The following is a 23,160-nucleotide window of genomic DNA, read 5'->3' as shown; positions in this document are numbered from 1 at the left end:
ACAGGTTTCTATGTGCATTTCAGGATGGTAGAACCCTCCCTCCCTCCCAGTATAGGTTTCTATGTGCATTTCAAGATGGTAGGAACCTCCCTCCCTCCTAGTACAGGTTACTGTGTGCATTTCAAGATGGTAGAACCCTCCCTCCCAGTACAGGTTTCTATGTGCATTTCAAGATGGTAGAACCCTCCCTCTCTCCCAGTACATGTTTCTATGTGCATTTCAAGATGGTAGGAACCTCCCTCCCTCCAATTACAGGTTACTGTGTGCATTTCAAGATGGTTGAACGCTCCCTCCCAGTACAGGTTTCTATGTGCATTTCGAGATGGTAGAACCCTCCCTCCAAGTACAGGTTACTGTGTGCATTTCAAGATGGTAGGAACCTCCCTCCCTCCAAGTACAGGTTACTGTGTGCATTTCAAGATGGTTGAACCCTCCCTCACAGTACAGGTTTCTATGTGCATTTCAAGATGGTAGAACCATCCCTCCCTCCCTCCCTCCCAGTACAGGTTACTGTGTACATTTCAAGATGGTAGAACAGTCCCTCCAAGTACAGGTTACTGTGTTCATTTCAAGGTGGTAGAACCCTCCCTCCCAGTATAGGTTTCTGTGTGCATTTCAAGGTGGTAGAACCCTCCCTCCCAGTACAGGTTTCTATGTGCATTTCAAGATGGTAGAACCCTCCATCTCTCCCAGTACAGGTTTCTATGTGCATTTCAAGATTGTAGAATCCTCCCTCCCAGTACAGGTTGCTATGTGCATTTCATGATGGTAGAACCCTCCCTCTCTCCCAGTACAGGTTTCTATGTGCATTTCTAGATTGTAGAACCCTCCCTCCCAGTACAGGTTTCTATGTGCATTTCAAGATTGTAGAACCCTCCCTTCCAGTACAGGTTTCTATGTGCATTTCAAGATGGTAGAACCCTCCCTCTCTCCCAGTACAGGTTTCTATGTGCATTTCAAGATGGCAGAACCCTCCCTCTCTCCCAGTACAGGTTACTGTGTGCATTACGAGATGGTAGAACACTCCCTCTCTCCCAGTACAGGCTACTGTGTGCATTTAAAGTTCGTATAACCTCCTTCCCGCAGAACAGGTTACTGTGTGCATTTAAAGATGGTAGATCCCTCCCTCCCTCCCAGTACAGGTTACTGTGTGTCTTTCAAGATGGTAGAATCCTTCCTCCCTCCCTCCCAGTACAGGTTTCTATGTGCATTTCATGATGGTAGAAGCCTCCCTCCCTCCCAGTACAGGTTTCTATGTGCATTTCAAGATGGTAGAATCCTCCCTCTCCCAGTACATGTTTCTATGTGCATTTCAAGATGGTAGGAACCTCCCTCCCTCCAAGTACAGGTTACTGTGTGCATTTCAAGATGGTTGAACCCTCCCTCCCAGTACAGGTTTCTATGTGCATTTCGAGATGGTAGAACCCTCCCTCCCTCCAAGTACAGGTTACTGTGTGCATTTCAAGATGGTAGGAACCTCCCTCCCTCCAAGTACAGGTTACTGTGTGCATTTCAAGATGGTAGAACCCTCCTTCCCTCCCAGTACAGGTTACTGTTACTGTGTACATTTCAAGATGGTAGAACCCTCACTCCAAGTACAGGTTAGTGTGTGCATTTCAAGGTGGTAGAACCCTCCCTCCCAGTACAGGTTTCTATGTGCATTTCAAGATGGTAGAACCCTCCCTCTCTCCCAGTACAGGTTTCTATGTGCATTTCAAGATTGTAAACCCTCCCTCCCAGTACAGGTTGCTATGTGCATTTCAAGATGGTAGAACCCTCCCTCCCTCCCAGTACAGGTTTCTATGTGCATTTCAAGATTGTAGAACCCTCCTTCCCAGTACAGGTTTCTATGTGCATTTCAAGGTGGTAGAACCCTCCCTCCCAGTACAGGTTTCTATGAGCATTTCAAGATTGTAGAACCCTCCCTCCCAGTACAGGTTTCTATGTGCATTTCAGGATGGTAGAACCCTCCCTCCCTCCCAGTATAGGTTTCTATGTGCATTTCAAGATGGTAGGAACCTCCCTCCCTCCTAGTACAGGTTACTGTGTGCATTTCAAGATGGTAGAACCCTCCCTCCCAGTACAGGTTTCTATGTGCATTTCAAGGTGGTAGAACCCTCCCTCCCAGTATAGGTTTCTGTGTGCATTTCAAGGTGGTAGAACCCTCCCTCCCAGTACAGGTTTCTATGTGCATTTCAAGTTGGTAGAACCCTCCCTCTCTCCCAGTGCAGGTTTCTATGTGCATTTCAAGATTGTAGAACCCTCCCTCCCAGTACAGGTTGCTATGTGCATTTCAGGATGGTAGAACCCTCCCTCCTTCCCTCCCAGTACAGGTTTCTATGTGCATTTCAAGATGGCAGAACCCTCCCTCTCTCCCAGTACAGTTTTCTATGTGCATTTCAAGATTGTAGAACCCTCCCTCCCTCAAAGTACAAGTTACTGTGTGCATTACGAGATGGTAGAACACTCCCTCTCTCCCAGTACAGGCTACTGTGTGCATTTAAAGTTCGTAGAACCTCCCTCCCTCCAGAACAGGTTACTGTGTGCATTTAACGATGGTAGATCCCTCCCTCCCTCCCAGTACAGGTTACTGTGTGTCTTTCAAGATGGTAGAATCCTTCTTCCCTCCCTCCCAGTACAGGTTTCTATGTGCATTTCAAGATGGCAGAACCCTACTTCCTTCCCAGTACAGGTTTCTATGTGCATTTCAGGATGGTAGAACCCTCCCTCCCAGTAAAGGTTTATATGTGCATTTCAAGATGGCAGAACCCTCCCTCTCTCCCAGTACAGGTTTCTATGTGCATTTCAAGATGGTGGAACCCTCCCTCCCTCCAAGTACAGGTTACTGTGTGCATTACGAGATGGTAGAACCCTCCCTCCCTCCCAGTACAGGCTACTGTGTGCATTTAAAGTTCATAGAACCTCCCTCCCCCCAGAACAGGTTACTGTGTGCATTTAAAGATGGTAGAACCCTCCCTCCCTCCCAGTACAGGTTACTGTGTGTATTTCAAGATGGTAGAATCCTTCCTCCCTCCCTCCCAGTACAGGTTACTGTGTGCATTTCAAGGTTGTATAACTCTCCCTCCCTCCCAGTACAGGTTACTTTGTGCATTTCAAAATGGTAGAATGCTCCCTCCCAGTACAGGTTACTGTGTGCATTTCACGATGGTAGATCCCTACCACCCTCCAAGTTCAGGTTACTGTGTGTATTTCAAGATGGTAGAACCCTCCCTCCCAGTACAGGTTGCTGTGAACATTTCAAGATGATAGAACCCTCTCTCCCTCCCAGTTCAAGTTACTGTGTGCATTTCAAGATGATAGAACCCTCCCTCCCTCCCAGTACAGGTTACTGTGTGCATTTCAAGATGGTAGAATGCTCCCTCCCCCCTCCCAGTAGAGGTTACTGTGTGCATTTCAAGATGGTAGAACCCTACTGCCCTCCAAGTTCAGGTTACTGTGTATATTTCAAGATGGTACACCCCCCAGTACAGGTTACTGTGTGTATTTCAAGAAGGTGAAACCCTCCCTCCCAGTACAGGTTACTGTGTGCATTTTAAGATGGTAGAACCCTTCCTCCCTCCCAGTACAGGTTACTGCATGTATTTCAAGATGGTAGAACCCTCCCTCCCTCCCAGTACAGGTTACTGTGTATATTTCAAGATGTTACCCCCCCCCCCAAGTATAGGTTACTACGTGTATTTCAAGATGGTAGAACCCTCCCTCCCAGTACAGGTTACTGTGTATATTTAAAGATGTCCCCCCCCCAAGTACAGGTTACTACGTGTATTTCAAGATGGTAGAACCCTCCCTCCCTCCCTCCCAGTACAGGTTACTGTGTATATTTCAAGATGGTAGAACCCTTCCTCCTTCCCAGTACAGGTTACTGCATGTATTTCAAGATGGTAGAACCCATCCCTCCGAGTACTGGTTACTGTGTGTATTTCAAGATGATTGAACCCTCCCTCCCTCCCTCCCAGTACAGGTTACTGTGTGCATTTCAAGATGGTAGAACCCTCCCTCCCAGTTCAGGTTACTGTGTGCATTTAAAGATGGCAGAACCCTCCCTCCTTCCTAGTTCAGGTTACTGTGTGCATTCAAGATGGTAGAACCCTCCCTCCCTCCCAGTACAGGTTACTGTGTATATTTCAAGATGTTACCCCCCCCCCAAGTATAGGTTACTACGTGTATTTCAAGATGGTAGAACCCTCCCTCCCAGTACAGGTTACTGTGTATATTTAAAGATGTCCCCCCCCCAAGTACAGGTTACTACGTGTATTTCAAGATGGTAGAACCCTCCCTCCCTCCCTCCCAGTACAGGTTACTGTGTATATTTCAAGATGGTAGAACCCTTCCTCCTTCCCAGTACAGGTTACTGCATGTATTTCAAGATGGTAGAACCCATCCCTCCGAGTACTGGTTACTGTGTGTATTTCAAGATGATTGAACCCTCCCTCCCTCCCTCCCAGTACAGGTTACTGTGTGCATTTCAAGATGGTAGAACCCTCCCTCCCAGTTCAGGTTACTGTGTGCATTTAAAGATGGCAGAACCCTCCCTCCTTCCTAGTTCAGGTTACTGTGTGCATTTCAAGATGGTAGATCACTGTAATAAACTTCTTTTGAAGAGTAACTTAAATTCAAAAATCAATGATGACTGTCATTTATTGTATATAAATATTATGTTTTATTTCATAAAGTAATATTTTGTATAAATTGTTTAGGGTTAGTTGGTTTAATGACTCCCTAAATTGACCTGTGAATGGAAAATTAACAAAAGAGAAAAGAGTTTATATAGATATGCGTAATGACAGTTAATGCTGAAATCGTTTCTATGGCTATAGTAAATTTTCCACAATTTACAAACCAATACTCTATGAAAACTGATTTTGGAATACCATACTAGTAAAATATAGAGGAATGGAGCATAATAGAACAGTCCAGAGAATGATAAAGAATAGAATTGAGTCATGTTGGGAGCTAGTCAGAATTATGCCACTACAATAATACTACACACTAAATAAAATCATCATAACTCAGGATAATAGTCACTTTAAAATACAATTAAGGCAGCTACAAGTATTACATTTTGATTATCAGCAAAAATGATAAATATTGGCAGGTGGGGGGTAGGGTCATAGTTTTCTGTCTAAACAAGATAAGATATTTTTTTTTTTTAAATTTGGCACAAAATGCTGTTTATTATCATAGTGATGTGTGAAGTAAGCCAGAATGAAAATTAGCATACTGTATAATTGTTCATACATGTCCATAGCCCAAGGAAAGTTGTCTTTACATAAACTTGAAATGTAGGAAATTAACGTGCATATAAGAACTTCTGTTGAAGCTCCAGTCTAGAATTTGGGTGTGTTAAAATACCGAAGTAAATATAAAATAATCACTTTTAGATCTTAAACAAAGACAAATCTACTGATAAACCCAATCAATGCCTAGCAGGATATCAAGAACACAGTTTTATGTGTGTGTCAGCTCATCCAATGGTGTTGACAGAATGCAGCAGTTGCTTGAAAGTTTTGCGAGAAAAAAAACGCACAAAATATATTTTCTGTGAATACTGGTAGGCAAGAACAGCAGCCTGACTCACTTATTTGTAATAGTATCTCCAACAAGCAGCCTCTCGGCTGAGATAGCTCCGCTGTTAGCAATGCACATTTCAATTAAAGAACAGAAGATAACAATATGCATAGTATCAATGCAATGGGACTTGCTATTTTCAACAAGAATTCAAAAATATCATTTTTCATCATAAATGATTGTGGTTTTTAACAAGAAGAAAATATCACTTTTTACCAAAAATGACAAAAATATTCACCAAAATTAGAGAATTGACGATATCATTACAAAATGAACAAACTTGAGAGTGGTCCACATGTAGTACCTATATATGTAATATCAAAGCAATTGGACTTGTGGTTTTTAACAAGAAGTCAAAAATATCACTTTTTACCAAAAATATTCACCAAAATTAGAGAATTAAAGATATCATTACAAAATGAACAAATCTGAGAGAGGTCCACATGTAGTACCTATATATGTAATATCAAAGCAATTGGATATCAAATATACGTCCATCGTCAACATTTTTTGATTATCTTGCATATCCTCATAGTGTAACATCCATAGAAATTTGCAATTTAAGATTGTTTTCCTCTAGATCAGTGGTGTTGTTTGTTGATAGAATTGTTAAAATAATGAAATTTGTGCACGCAAGACATAGAAAACTGTAAAAATAATACTGATTCATCTTCCTCCAAAGCCCTTTCTTTATCTATAACTAAGATACATCAATGATGGGGAAAACATCTTAAGGCACCAACAAAGCATCCTGATATTGTCAAATGATATACTAATTTAAAGGAAGTAAATATTTCATTTCCAATGAAACTTTGCATAATAAAAGTCACCTGTAGTTAAGCAGTCTACTTCACAATGTAATTGCGACACCATGGTTTGCTAATTCATTGATAGTGCATGAAACATTGTTGAAGAGCTGGCGAGGTACACAATGAGATGGATCATTCCATTATATATGATATAGAGGTGAATTGTCAGACTATAACATATTGTTTAAAAAATAAAATTAAAAGTATTAAATAAAACTTGAGGTAGTGTATGGCGATGTATCACTGGAGATGTATCTATAATATTCCATTACTTATGAGGGGTGTCACGCAAGTTATGATTGTACAAGTTTATACAAATATCTATGTGAAGTTTTCCTTGAATCAGAATGGAATTGTGCAAGATAATCTATTCCAAATAAGTTGTAATTGGAACGTTTTAAACAGATTATTTGCCCTTTGCCAGTCTTGTGCTTCTACCAACCCCAGCTGATGATGGTCTAGTGGAGCGGGTTGGTATCCTGCGAGTTGGACTTGTTCGCTTTTTAGCCTGCTGCTGTTCTTGCCTCTCATGAAATGCTGTGAAGCTGTGACTGGAACTTCCAGTTGAATTGCGCCTTGGAAGAGGAATATGTGAAGGGCTTGGAAGTGGACTTGTTCTTGGTGATGGACTCATTCTTCCTGGCGAGGGACTGGCTCTTCCAGGAAGGGTTGGGCTGTTAGGAATTCTTCGAGTTGGGCTGCAGAAAAACAAAACACAAAATTCGTGTGAACAAATGTTAAACATTGATAAAGTTTTCTAATGTTAAATAGTCATTATGAGCAGTTGTCAAAATGTCCAAAAAAACGTAAGAGTATAATAACAGTGTAAAAAATATGGTGGACATCCATGTTAGAAATGCTGGACATGATGTCTGTATCCCTTAGCCTAGTCAAAGCAATCCTTTAAAATAAAAACAAGCAGCCTATCGGCTGAGATAGCTCCGCTGTTAGCAATGCACATTTCAATTAAAGAACTGAAGACATCATTAGAAAATGAACAATATGTATAGTATCAAAGCAATCGGACTTACAGTTTTTAACAAGAAGTCAAAAATATCACTTTCTATCAAAAATGACCAAAATATTCACCAAAATTAGAGAATTGAAGATATCATCATGAAATGAACAAATCTGAGAAAGGTCTACATGTAGTATCTAAATATGTAATATCAAAGCAATTGAACTATTGGTTTTTAACAAGAAGTCGAAAATATCACTTTTTAACAAAAATTACAAAAATATTCACCAAAATTAGAGAATTGAAGACATCATCACAAAATGAACAAATCTGAGAGAGATCCACATGTAGTACATATATATGTAGTATCAAAGCAATTGGACTTGCGGTTTTTAACAAGAAGTCGAAAATATCACTTTTTACCAAAAATGATAAAAATATTCACCAAAATTAGAGAATTGAAGATATCAACATGAAATGAACAAACCTAAGAGAGGTCTACCCAAGGTACATATACACCAAGTATCAAAGCATTCAGGCTTGTAGTTTTCAAGAAGAAGTCAAACAAGTAAAACATTGACACGGACGACGACAATGACGGACAATCACTCATATGATAAGCTCCGCTCGACAAAGTCAACAGCGGAGCTAATAACAAGCCATGCATGGCACAGTCCCAGTTAGTTATCAAATTTAAGATGTATAGTTTTGTTTAAAGTAATATAGCTGGAATATAACCATGTCAGAAATATGATTTTTTAACATTAAATGGATTGACATTTGTATCTGATCGTCAAACAAGTACTTTTCCATATTGAGAGATATTGCTCTGGAACAGCATTCAAAATCAACCATTTTGAATACATGTATATATATTACATGATGTATAACGAATATATAAAATTTGAACATAATCAGTCAAAGCATTTAAGAGACATGGCTCTAGAAGCCCAATCATTAAAACAAAATGGCCGCCAATCTGCCATTTTGAATCCAATCTGAAAAATAAAATGACGTGCATCAGGAACCCGTAATGTCTAATGTATGTACCAAGTTTGAACGAAATCCATCCATAAATGCCAGAAATGCTTGATATTTGATAGTTTTTTAACACAAAAATAGCCACCATTTGGCCATATTGAATAGGATCGTCGAACCAATATATCTGTTTATCTATGACATGATGTATAATGAATATTTAAAATTTGAACATAATCAGTCAAAGCATTTAAGAGACATGGCTCTAGAAGCCCAATCATTAAAACAAAATGGCCGCCAATCTGCCATTTTGAATCCAATCTGAAAAATAAAATGACGTGCATCAGGAACCCGTAATGTCTAATGTATGTACCAAGTTTGAACGAAATCCATCCATAAATGCCAGAAATGCTTGATATTTGATGATTTTTTAACACAAAAATAGCCACCATTTGGCCATATTGAATAGGATCGTCGAACCAATATATCTGTTTATCTATGACATGATGTATAATGAATATTTAAAATTTGAACATAATCAGTGAAAGCAAGTCAGAGATATGGCACGAGAACCACATTCATTAAAACAAAATGGCCGTCGCCTTGATTTTTAGGATTTTTTAGCACAAAAATGGCCGCCATTTGGCCATCTTGAATCAGATTGTGAAACAAATTGACGTACATATGTATGATGTACATGTATGTGTGAAGTTTGATTGTGATTAGTCCAGGCATTTCTAAGATACAGGTCCGGACGCACGCATGCACGGACACACGGATGTCAAAACATAAGTCCCAGTTTTCGGACTGCGTCCGAACGGGGACTAAAAATTGCATGTACATAATGATATGCAAATTGCATGTACATAATGATATATCATGTACAATGATTATTCAACAACATTTACATAAACATCAGGCATCATACTTTGCTGAGGCTTTGGGTACACAGACAGTGGTGTAACTAATGGTGGTATGGATGTCTGATCTATTACCCACAATGCTTAGGATGGTGTACATATACATCTAGGGTCACTACAGGTCAAACAATATTTATTCAATGTGAAACTCAACATACCTTCTCCACTTATTTTTTTGCAAATAAAAAAATAATTTGAAATAAAAAGCAAATTAGTACCATTATTATTCATCATTAGCCTAAAATTGATAAAATACTGGTACTAAAATAAACATTATCATGCACTTAGCAAAATATTATCTTGAGTTTTGTTACCATGACAATGATGAAGTAGATAATATAGTAGGTATTGCCATGCAGAGCAGTAAAGAATATACGAGACTAAGCAAATAAAGACATGCATTGAAAAAAATCAAAACTTCATCACAATTCTGAATCCTGATTTACATTTATTTTTCATTAAATCCAAACCCCAAAACTAACTTTGCACAGTTGCTGCTTGTTTGGGTTAGGAGATCGTGGGATGACATCACATTTAATTTGAAGTGCTTTTTTGTTTGTTTTAGAATCATTGGTTATCCTGTTTAGCTTAAAGTAAGAAGAAGAAGCAGTAAAAACTATTAAACTTCATGTTACCACTGAGCATAGCATCTCACTCACATACACACTTGTAATTTGGCAGTTTAGATAAGGGGTCTATTTACACATTAGCATCCCTAGCCCAGCACTTGGAGGTACAATATATTCACAATACACATAACAACTTGCCGTCCACTATTTATTTAAAATAAGGCGCTTTTTACAACTTGGCATCCTTAGCTTACTTGCCAACATGCCAATGTAATGTAAATACTTATCTTTAATTTAAAATACGACTGTTGTTTTTGTAGAAACATCGGCCAAGTTTGGTATCAAGAGTGACAGTGGGTTTTCTGAGATGCGATAATATAATATCTATCAACGTTAAACAAGATGAACTAATTTAACCAGACCTTATCAATCAATATATTTAGTTTCCTTTGAGTAACCATTTTAGAACACATATCCCTATTAAAGTGTAACTACCATACTTGCTCTATTAGAATCATACACTGTTATTATAAATCTTTATTGCAAGATTAACATACAATAATATGAGGTTATCATTAGAATACCACAAAGTAAGCACAAAGACAGTACAGTCTCCACTATCAATGCAACCCACAATGCCGCAGTGCATACTTTGAGGTATTCCTGTGATAACCTCATAATAATTTATTGAGAGAATATAGCAACAGTTTATCTTTACGAATGCCATAAAATTATCAAATCATGAAAATTTATAGAAGAAAAAATTGAGCTGTTTACAGTATATAATAGTAGGCACACAAAAATACAGTCTCTGATCCATCTCATTTATGGGAGTACATGTGCTGCTAATAGAGCTAATATGGTCATGTTTGTACACACTCTAACCTGGCATTAAATAGGTAGAAAATAATTATAAAACATGTTACAACTGTGAAGTGAATGAGAAAAGATTAAGAAGGGAGATGTTACCTTGGTGATCCTTTCATTCTGGCTCGTGATAAACTCTGCAAATACAAAGTTAACAATATTACCCACAATTCATAACAGTTTGATGAGGCAAACACCCATAATAACATCACATATCACAAAGTATGCAAAAAGGCAGTACATTTATGGTGATAATATCAACATAGGTTGTCATTCCATACTACATTAGTATTTGCAGTATTTCTGTAATAATAATATGCATGAAATTTAGTTATGTGTTTGAATATGATATGATTGCGATGCACAAGTCAACAAATAACATGGCTAACATGTTTTTCCTAGTCTGTTGTTACTTACTGGTGATTGTTTACTTGTAAAGTTCATCTGTGCATATAGAAGTACACCGATATCACGATGTCCTGCCTCCATGGCTATTGCTAAGGCACTGCTTCCGTCCTGCAACACAACAATCATCAAGTTTTAAAACTTTTCTAGCAGAAAAGTTCAAATGAAAAAAATTAATAGAAAATTTGTGCTATAGGGGTTGGTGACACATCTTTTATCAATGGGAGTGGGCAACACATCCCATACAAAAACATATCCATTCGAGTAGGTGACACATTCATCTATGGGAGTTGGTGAGATATCTTTAATCTAAAGAAGTGGGTAACACGTCCCTTGTCTACGGGAGTGGGTGACAGGTCTATATGTCTATAGGGGTTGCTGACACATCTTTTATCAATGGGAGTGGGCAACACATCCCATACAAAAACGTATCAATGGGAGTGGGCAACACATCCCTTACATAAACGTATCAATGGGAGTGGGCAACACATCCCATAACAAAAACGTATCAATGGGAGTGGGCAACACATCCCATACAAAAACGTATCAATGGGAGTGGGCAACACATCCCATACATAAACGTATCAATGGGAGTGGGCAACACATCCCATACATAAACGTATCAATGGGAATGGGCAACACATCCCATACATAAACATATCAATGGGTGTGTGCAACACATCACATACATTAACGTATCAATGTGAGTGTGCAACACATCCCATACATAAACGTATCAATGGGAGTGGGAAATACATCCCATACAAAAACGTATCAATGGGAGTGGGCAACACATCCCATACATAAACGTATCAATTGGAGTGGGCAATACATCCCATACATAAACATATCAATGGGAGTGGGCAACACATCCCATACATAAACGTATCAATGGGAGTGGGCAACACATCCCATACATAAACATATCAATGGGAGTGGGCAACACATCCCATACATAAACGTATCAATGGGAGTGGGCAACACATCCCATACATAAACATATCAATGGGAGTGGGCAGTACATCCCATACATAAACATATAAATGGGAGTGGGCAGTACATCCCATACAAAAACGTATCAATGGGAGTGGGCAACACATCCCATACATAAACGTATCAATTGGAGTGGGCAACACATCCCATACATAAACTTATCAATGGGAGTGGGCAACACATCCCATACATAAACATATCAATGGGAATGGGCAACACATCCCATACATAAACATATCAATGGGAGTGGGCAGTACATCCCATACATAAACATATAAATGGGAGTGGGCAGTACATTCCATACAAAAACGTATCAATGGGAGTGGGCAACACATCCCATACATAAACATATCAATGGGAATGGGCAACACATCCCATACATAAACTTATCAATGGGAGTGGGCAACACATCCCATACATAAACATATAAATGGGAGTGGGCAGTACATCCCATACATAAACATATAAATGGGAGTGGGCAGTACATCCCATACATAAACATATAAATGGGAGTGGGCAGTACATCCCATACAAAAACGTATCAATGGGAGTGGGCAACACATCCCATACATAAACATATCAATGGGAATGGGCAACACATCCCATACATAAACATATCAATGGGAGTGGGCAGTACATCCCATACATAAACATATCAATGGGAATGGGCAACACATCCCATACATAAACATATCAATGGGAATGGGCAACACATCCCATACATAAACTTATCAATGGGAGTGGGCAACACATCCCATACATAAACATATAAATGGGAGTGGGCAGTACATCCCATACATAAACATATAAATGGGAGTGGGCAGTACATCCCATACATAAACATATAAATGGGAGTGGGCAGTACATCCCATACAAAAACGTATCAATGGGAGTGGGCAACACATCCCATACATAAACATATCAATGGGAATGGGCAACACATCCCATACATAAACATATCAATGGGAGTGGGCAGTACATCCCATACATAAACATATAAATGGGAGTGGGCAGTACATCCCATACAAAAACGTATCAATGGGAGTGGGCAACACATCCCATACATAAACGTATCAATTGGAGTGGGCAACACATCCTATACATAAACTTATCAATGGAAGTGGGCAACACATCCCATACATAAACATATCAATGGGAATGGGCAACACATCCCATACATAAACATATCAATGGGAGTGGGCAGTACATCCCATACATAACCATATAAATGGGAGTGGGCAGTACATCCCATACAAAAACGTATCAATGGGAGTGGGCAACACATCCCATACATAAACATATCAATGGGAATGGGCAACACATCCCATACATAAACTTATCAATGGGAGTGGGCAACACATCCCATACATAAACATATAAATGGGAGTGGGCAACACATCCCATACATAAACATATAAATGGGAGTGGGCAGTACTTCCCATACAAAAACGTATCAATGGGAGTGGGCAATACATCCCATACAAAAACGTATCAATGGGAGTGGGCAACACATCCCATACATAAACGTATCAATGGGAGTGGGCAGTACATCCCATACATAAACATATCAATGGGAGTGGGCAGTACATCCCATACATAAACATATAAATGGGAGTGGGCAGTACATCCCATACAAAAACGTATCAATGGGAGTGTGCAACACATCCCATACAAAAACGTATCACTGAGAGTGGGCAACACATCCCATACAAAAACGTATCAATGGGAGTGGGCAACACATCCCATACAAAAACGTATCAATGGGAATGGGCAACACATCCCATACATAAACATATCAATGGGAGTGGGCAATACATCCCATACATAAACATATCAATGGGAGTGGGCAGTACATCCCATACATAAACGTATCAATGGGAATGGGCAACACATCCCATACATAAACTTATCAATGGGAGTGGGCAACACATCCCATACATAAACGTATCAATGGGAATGGGCAACACATCCCATACATAAACATATCAATGGGAGTGGGCAATACATCCCATACATAAACATATCAATGGGAGTGGGCAGTACATCCCATACATAAACGTATCAATGGGAATGGGCAACACATCCCATACATAAACATATCAATGGGAGTGGGCAATACATCCCATACATAAACATATCAATGGGAGTGGGCAGTACATCCCATACATAAACGTATCAATGGGAATGGGCAACACATCCCATACATAAACTTATCAATGGGAGTGGGCAACACATCCCATACATAAACGTATCAATGGGAATGGGCAACACATCCCATACATAAACATATCAATGGGAGTGGGCAATACATCCCATACATAAACATATCAATGGGAGTGGGCAACACATCCCATACAAAAACGTATCAATGGGAGTGGGCAACACATCCCATACAAAAACGTATCAATGGGAATGGGCAACACATCCCATACATAAACATATCAATGGGAGTGGGCAATACATCCCATACATAAACATATCAATGGGAGTGGGCAGTACATCCCATACATAAACGTATCAATGGGAATGGGCAACACATCCCATACATAAACTTATCAATGGGAGTGGGCAACACATCCCATACATAAACGTATCAATGGGAATGGGCAACACATCCCATACATAAACATATCAATGGGAGTGGGCAATACATCCCATACATAAACATATCAATGGGAGTGGGCAGTACATCCCATACATAAACGTATCAATGGGAATGGGCAACACATCCCATACATAAACATATCAATGGGAGTGGGCAATACATCCCATACATAAACATATCAATGGGAGTGGGCAGTACATCCCATACATAAACGTATCAATGGGAATGGGCAACACATCCCATACATAAACTTATCAATGGGAGTGGGCAACACATCCCATACATAAACGTATCAATGGGAATGGGCAACACATCCCATACATAAACATATCAATGGGAGTGGGCAATACATCCCATACATAAACATATCAATGGGAGTGGGCAGTACATCCCATACATAAACGTATCAATGGGAATGGGCAACACATCCCATACATAAACTTATCAATGGGAGTGGGCAACACATCCCATACATAAACGTATCAATGGGAATGGGCAACACATCCCATACATAAACATATCAATGGGAGTGGGCAATACATCCCATACATAAACGTATCAATGGGAGTGGGCAACACATCCCATACATAAACGTATCAATGGGAATGGGCAACACATCCCATACATAAACATATCAATGGGAGTGGGCAATACATCCCATACATAAACATATCAATGGGAGTGGGCAGTACATCCCATACATAAACATATAAATGGGAGTGGGCAACACATCCCATACATAAACATATAAATGGGAGTGGGCAGTACTTCCCATACAAAAACGTATCAATGGGAGTGGGCAATACATCCCATACAAAAACGTATCAATGGGAGTGGGCTACACATCCCATACATAAACGTATCAATGGGAGTGGGCAGTACATCCCATACATAAACATATCAATGGGAGTGGGCAGTACATCCCATACATAAACATATAAATGGGAGTGGGCAGTACATCCCATACAAAAACGTATCAATGGGAGTGGGCAACACATCCCATACATAAATGTATCAATGGGAGTGGGCAACACATCACATACAAAAACATATCAATGGGTGTGTGCAACACATCCCATACAAAAACGTATCAATGGGAGTGGGCAACATATCCCATACAAAAACGTATCAATGGGAGTGGGCAAAACATCCAACACAAAAACGTATCAATGGGAGTGGCCAAAACATCCAACACAAAAACGTATCAATGGGAGTGGGCAACACATCCCATACAAAAACGTATCAATGTGAGTGGGCAACACATCCCATACAAAAACGTATCAATGAGAGTGGGCAACACATCCCATACAGAAACATATCAATGTGAGTGTGCAACACATACCATACAAAAAGTATCAATGGAAGTGGGTGACACATTCATCTATGGGAGTGGGTGACACATTCATCTATGGGAGTGGGTGACACATCCTTTATCTAAAGAAGTGGGTAACAGGTCCTATGTCTATAGGAGTTGGTGGAACATCCTTATCTATGGGAGTGGATGAGTTACATTAATAGGGCATTGGCTGAAATTACTTACGTTATCAAAAAGATTTGGGTCACAATCATGTTGACCAAGTAATAGCTTTACAATTTCTATATGTCCATGTTCACTAGCACACATCAAAGCAGTAGACCCATCCTAGAAAAATAAACATATGGAATAACAGAGATAAGAACTGAGGGTAACACTAAAACCATTATTATGCATTCTTGTATTTTTGATTTATATAATTTTCAAAAAAATATGGATTTGCCCATGATTTGTGTACTATAGTTTGATTTATGCTGAAACTTTTGTCATAATGGTTACAAACTCAATGTAATAACCTTTTATAATTCTCATTGTGGGTCTGACATTATACGCAATTGTAGAGCAAGTCATGATTTAGTATAGCCCCCTTATAAACTAAATAATTGTATGCTCTCTAATAAACCTTGAAACACAGTGCATTTTGGGACTTAGATTTATGGAGAAATGATACTTGAATATGAAGTCAACAGACAGGGACAGGAACAGGAACAGGGACAGGAACAGGAACAGGGGCAGGGGCAGGGACAGGACAGGACAGGACAGGACAGGACAGGACAGGACAGGACAGGACAGGACAGGACAGGACAGGACAGGACAGGACAGGACAGGGCAGGGACAGGTGCAAGGGGAGAGACAGGGACAGGGGCATGGATATGGACAGGGTGTGTAAAATTTAAACATGATCAAGCCAAATATGTCATAAGGTATAGATGCACAGGGGTAAATCATTTATGAAATCAATTGTTTATTAGAAGTACAGTAGAATATGACTATAAAATTGTACCCCGGTATATTAAAACATATGAACCAGCTCACTGAACTTGAACTGTTGATAACGTTTTAAAGTTTTAGAAAGATTATGGCAGTTATCCTGGCAACAAGTAGTAACAACAATATGTCAATTTCATCACCACTGCCACCGCTGACGATGACAGACATTATAACTACTAAACCTCACCACTTCATTTTCATTATCATTATAGGCAATTGATATTCACAGGTGTGTAATAATTTAAAAAGCACACAGTGTATATAAAATAAACTATAATTTATAAACCTCTGATTGTATATAGCAAGTTAGCAACTTCCAAAAGTTTGACCTCTAACCATAGTCTCAGTCATCTTTTTCATTTTCCAAATTTCTTGAATCTGACCAAATATCAATCCTAAAGAGAGTCCACTCTCTAAACAAATCAATTTACCTCATCTTGCATATTGACATTAGCTCCAGCCAGTAACAATAATCTAACCATATCAAGCCGACCATGACTTACTGCCAACATTAATGCTGTCTGACCTGCCTGTAATGAAAAGCAAAACACATGTTATTTTCAAAAGCACAGGAATTACTGCATGTTAGAAAAATAACAATATTTTTAATTCCAGATATGTTCACGAGTTGATAATTTTATTGCATTTTTCTACTGCCCAGTGAGATTTACATTTTTATAAATGAAATGAATAAAGATCTCTGAATAAATTCAATATAGTGACTATATATTGGTCACAACATAAATATCACTAATATTATTATTCAATTCTTGTAAATGATAAATGGAATGACAATTATCACAACTACCTACTACATTAATAGCTAATACTAAATGTGGCAATCTAGTATCACTGAGTGCCCCCAATATGACTACACATCTATTACCTTCACCTGAGTGGCCCTGATATTGACATCTCCCATCTGGAAGACTTTTACTACACATCTATTACCTTCACCTGAGTGGCCCTAATATTGACATCTCCCATCTGGACGACTTTTACTACACATCTATTACCTTCACCTGAGTGGCCCTGATATTGACATCTCCCATCTGGAAGACTTTTACTACACATCTATTACCTTCACCTGAGTGGCCCTGATATTGGCATCTCCCATCTGGAAGACTTTTACTACACATCTATTACCTTCACCTGAGTGGCTCTGATATTGACATCTCCCATCTGGAAGACTTTTACTACACATCTATTACCTTCACCTGAGTGGCCCTGATATTGACATCTCCCATCTGGAAGACTTTTACTACACATCTATTACCTTCACCTGAGTGGCCCTGATATTTACATCTCCTCTCTGGAAGACTTTTACTACACATCTATTACCTTCACCTGAGTGGCCCTGATATGGACATCTCCCATCTGGAAGACTTTTACTACACATCTATTACCTTCACCTGAGTGGCCCTGATATTGACATCTCCCATCTGGAAGACTTTTACTACACATCTATTACCTTCACCTGAGTGGCCCTGATATTGACATCTCCCATCTGGAAGACTTTTACTACACATCTATTACCTTCACCTGAGTGGCCCTGATATTGACAGCTCCCTTCTGGAAGACCTTTACTACACATCTATTACCTTCACCTGAGTGGCCCTGATATTGACATCTCCCATCTGGAAGACTTTTACTACACATCTATTACCTTCACCTGAGTGGCCCTGATATTGACATCTTCCATCTGGAAGACTTTTACTACACATCTATTACCTTCACCTGAGTGGCTCTGATATTGACATCTCCCATCTGGAAGACTTTTACTACACACCTATTACCCTCACCTGAGTGGCCCTGATATTGACGTCTCCCATCTGGAAGACTTTTACTACACACCTATTACCCTCACCTGAGTGGCCCTGATATTGACATCTCCCATCTGGAAGACTTTTACTACACACCTATTACCCTCACCTGAGTGGCCCTGATATTGACATCTTCCATCTGGAAGACTTTTACTACACACCTATTACCCTCACCTGAGTGGCCCTGATATTGACATCTTCCATCTGGAAGACTTTTACTACACACCTATTACCCTCACCTGAGTGGCCCTGATATTGACGTCTCCCATCTGGAAGACTTTTACTACACACCTATTACCCTCACCTGAGTGGCCCTGATATTGACATCTCCCATCTGGAAGACTTTTACTACACACCTATTACCCTCACCTGAGTGGCCCTGATATTGACATCTTCCATCTGGAAGACTTTTACTACACACCTATTACCCTCACCTGAGTGGCCCTGATATTGACATCTTCCATCTGGAAGACTTTTACTACACACCTATTACCCTCACCTGAGTGGCCCTGATATTGACGTCTCCCATCTGGAACAGCTGCTGTATTACTTCTTTTTGCTGATCATCTTTAAGTATGGCCAAAGATGCCAACATAATGGGTGTGTAGCCAGCTCTATTTTGTTTATTAGTATCGCATACACGTGTATCCAAGAGAATGCTTACAATACTAAAGTTACCATGAGACACACAGTAGTGCAAGCAGGTGTTCCCCTACAAAAGAAATACAATTCATTTATGATAATCCGACAAAAAATGTTAAGATGTTTGTATGTATTGTGCAAAAAAAATGTACATTGACTCCCCCATAAAAAAAATCTTTCTTCACAGATTACAGCAATCATTCAACCATCCACCACCCCACACCTAAATCCACACACACACATCATAGCTATTATTCCCAGTGACGCCTCCACCCAAACAACAAGCCATGCATGGCACAGTCCCTGTTAGTTATCAAATTTAAGATATATAGTTTTGTTTATAGTAATATAGCTGGAATATAACCATGTCAGGAATATGATTATGATGATTGTTTAACATTAAAATGATTGACATTTGTATCTGATTGTCAAACAAGTACTTATTGGGAGATATTGCTCTGGAACAGCATTAATTAAAACAAAATCAGCCATTTTGAATATATGAATATATCTATCACACGATGTATAACGAATATATAAAATTTGAACATTAACAGTCAAAGCATGTCAAAGATATGGCTCTAGAAGCCCAATCATTAAAACAAAATGGTCGCCAGTCAGCCATTTTGAATCCGATCTGAAAAATAAAATGATGTGCATCAGAAACCCGTAATGTCTAATGTATGTACTAAGTTTGAATGAAATCCGTACATAAATGCCAGAAATGCTTGATATTTGATGATTTTTTAGCACAAAAATGGCCACCATTCGGCCATTTTGAATAGGATTGTCAAACCAATATATTTGTAAATCTATGACATGATGTATAATGAATATTAAAAAGTTGAACATAATCAGTCAAAGCAAGTCAAAGATATGGCTCTAGAAGGCTATTCATTAAAACAAAATGGTTGCCAGTCAGCCATTTTGAATCCGATCTGAAAAATAAAATGATGTGCATCAGAAACCTGTTATGTCTAATGTATGTACTAAGTTTTAACGAAATCCATACATAAATGCCAGAAATGCTTGATATTTGATGATTTTTTAGCACAAAAAAATGGCCACCATTCGGCCATTTTGAATAGGATTGTCAAACAAATATATCTGTAAATCTATGACATGATGTATAATGAATATTAACAAGACATGAAATGTCACAGTCCCCGTTATTTGACTATAAAGTAGTACAAGGAACATCTGCAAACAGGTGAATGAATATGTACTCTATGTGGGTACAACTCATCATAAAGTGATTTCCCATGATCTAGTTTTGTACTGACAACTAAAATCTTCCACTCACCCATGTTCAAAACTATTTGTCATACATGTATACTTGCTCAAGAAACTGCATTCATAAATCTGAGTGAACCTTGATGTACATGACTTCTTTGTTATTCAGGTCTTAGTATATTACCAGGACCTGGGTTTGTTTCAACATCACCACTGGGTATCAGAATCATTCTCATGTTGTCAAATACAATTTGTTAACACAGTAAGGTTTATTATTTAAAATGTATTCATTGTACATAGAGCAACATCTGTTAATTTAGAGCAAGTACATGTAATAATTAAGGAAGCCAGTAGTGATAAAGGTTGGTCTGCTCATAACCTTCAATGGACTCGGAGAAGTAACAATAATTGTTTGAAGTCTTTTTAGTGCAGTGATATTATTGCATTTCAATCATTATTAATGGGTATAAAATACTGTAAACCATTTAATTTTCACTTCTAGATATATTCAGGATTCTATGAAATTTCAATAAAGTCCCTGACACTCCATGTTGTAGGAATCCAGGAAAAGTTGCCTTGCGAAATTGAAACAGTTCACAGCACCACTGTAAAAAAAAAAGTTTAAAATGAGTATTGTTAAAGATATACACATGTGGGTTCATAAGACATATGTACCAATTTGAGTGGTTCTAGAGATTAGTATCGCAAGATTTTACTCTCCGTGATTCAATATTAGCCCTATGTATAACGCTGTGTTGATCAGGCGAACTAATTGACTATGGCCCTACAGGTATCGCTATGCAATCACAGTAGTTTTGTATTCTTCTTGCATTTAGACCATGGAAAAATATTTGTTTTTGAGAGTGGCCGAATTATTAGAAGAAAAACAGAAACTATTTTTTTTAGTATAAATTCTAGTAACTGAAATGCAGGATTGGAAAAGAACAAGACAATAAGCAAGATTGATAAACCTTCAGCGAGCACTCCTGAAATTTCAGATCATTGGTACCATGTTTTTGAATACATTCAATAAAATTGGGTTATTTATTTGATGTAACGAAACATGCATTCACAGCAGACAGAAATTCGTTTGAGATATTTTGCACCATTACACCATTTCAAATATTATATTAATTCACAGACAACAAAATAAAGATTTTCAATAATATACAAGTTTTCCCACAGTTGATGATTGTATGGCAATTACATGGCTTCACCAGTTTTACTCTGGAAGAAGTTGGAAACAGATGGCTACATGGCTATATCTTTTTTTTTTGAATTTTAATCGAGCATGATTTTTAAATTTTTTTTTTTACAAATGTCTATTTCAGGGCAACAGAAACAAAAACAATAAATGTGTAGGTAGGCATTTTAACAATTGCACAATTAATATTGGATGAAAACATCATTACCGATATAAATCATAATTCTGTTCAAATTAAAAATAAGATCACATTTAATTTAGTCAGTTTTCATAATTAAATACATAATAACATGTACTTATAAATTTGAATAAGGTTCAACGGCTTTTTCATTTAGTGCCAGTTTATACACCACAAAACCACTCGTTTAGGTGTCACACTCAGAGAAGAGTGAAAGGCCTTAATTTGGTTCTAAAATAGGCATCGCGAATGTTGGAATTGAATCTCCCAAAAAATTCAGTAAAGTTTACGAAAAGTAAAGTATGTTCTAAAAAAAGTTTCGAATAAATACAAACACGAATACATTGCTTAGTGGTTAGTACCGGTAGCAAATGATCACGGTAGCACAATCTGGTCATTCTGTGTTTCGCAAGTGAATATTAACTTACTTGTTTTCGAAGTATTGCAATTGTTTATTATTATTCAGTAATGATTATAATACGCACAAAAAATTAATTCGTTGAATTTTTATGAATTGGAAGTAATATTCAACTTAGTTTCATCATAAACGAATGATTTCGGTCGAATGTAAATGCTCGATACGATGCGATGCGATATCCGCCATGTTTTCATTATACGTGGCTCATTTAAATATGTTGATGACGGTTCAGTGACCTTGTGGTGAACGCAACGCGGTAGTAGATTCACCCATGTTGTAGCAAGATCTTTATGCTTTGATTTTGACGGGGAAAACGGCATGATTTTTTTTAAATCGAAAAATTAGTTGTTTTTAAAAAATAAACTGAGCATTCAAAGAATAATTTAACATTGTTAACAGAAATAACAGCCCATTGTCGAAACGAAGCTTACCCATTCACGCTATTCACAATAAACACGATACTCTTGAATAGGTGTCAATGACTATGGTAAAATATAAATTAGACTGTTTTAGGCGTCAGGAGTGAATGAAATATCCAAAATATTAAAAAAAAAAACTGCCGAAAAAACGCCGGGCGATTTCATGGCCCGTTCGTGGAAGGACTGTGGTCCGTTGCAGACTGCTCGACCGACCGTCCATACACGTGTTGTCACTGTACATCCGC

General features: G+C 38.5%; 1 protein-coding gene across 4 annotated transcripts in view; it reads right to left on the bottom strand.

Annotated features, from left to right (window-relative positions):
* Positions 1 to 4,657: 4,657 nt before the first annotated feature.
* The window catches only part of LOC100376657 (uncharacterized), a 140,774-nt gene continuing 122,271 nt past the window's right edge, over positions 4,658 to 23,160 (bottom strand). For 2 of the 4 annotated variants that reach the window (XM_085503032.1, XM_085503031.1), the window contains exons 8-13: positions 19,321 to 19,533; positions 17,430 to 17,528; positions 16,234 to 16,335; positions 11,108 to 11,206; positions 10,793 to 10,827; positions 4,658 to 7,096 (exon numbers count right to left, since the gene is read on the bottom strand). In XM_085503032.1, coding sequence (XP_085359158.1) covers positions 6,805 to 7,096; positions 10,793 to 10,827; positions 11,108 to 11,206; positions 16,234 to 16,335; positions 17,430 to 17,528; positions 19,321 to 19,533 — 840 coding nt within the window. In that variant the 3' untranslated portion in view covers positions 4,658 to 6,804. Of the gene's footprint in view, positions 7,097 to 9,308; positions 10,208 to 10,792; positions 10,828 to 11,107; positions 11,207 to 16,233; positions 16,336 to 17,429; positions 17,529 to 19,320; positions 19,534 to 23,160 lie in introns of those variants that run through there. The other 2 variants (XM_085503034.1, XM_085503033.1) reach the window with 2 other exon arrangements.

This window comes from Saccoglossus kowalevskii, chromosome 9 (assembly GCF_978046115.1).
Source record: "Saccoglossus kowalevskii chromosome 9, keSacKowa6.1, whole genome shotgun sequence".
NCBI classification, from domain to species: Eukaryota; Metazoa; Hemichordata; class Enteropneusta; family Harrimaniidae; genus Saccoglossus; species Saccoglossus kowalevskii.
Note: the sequence above shows the minus strand (reverse complement) of the source record. Positions and strands in the feature narration are given on the sequence as shown.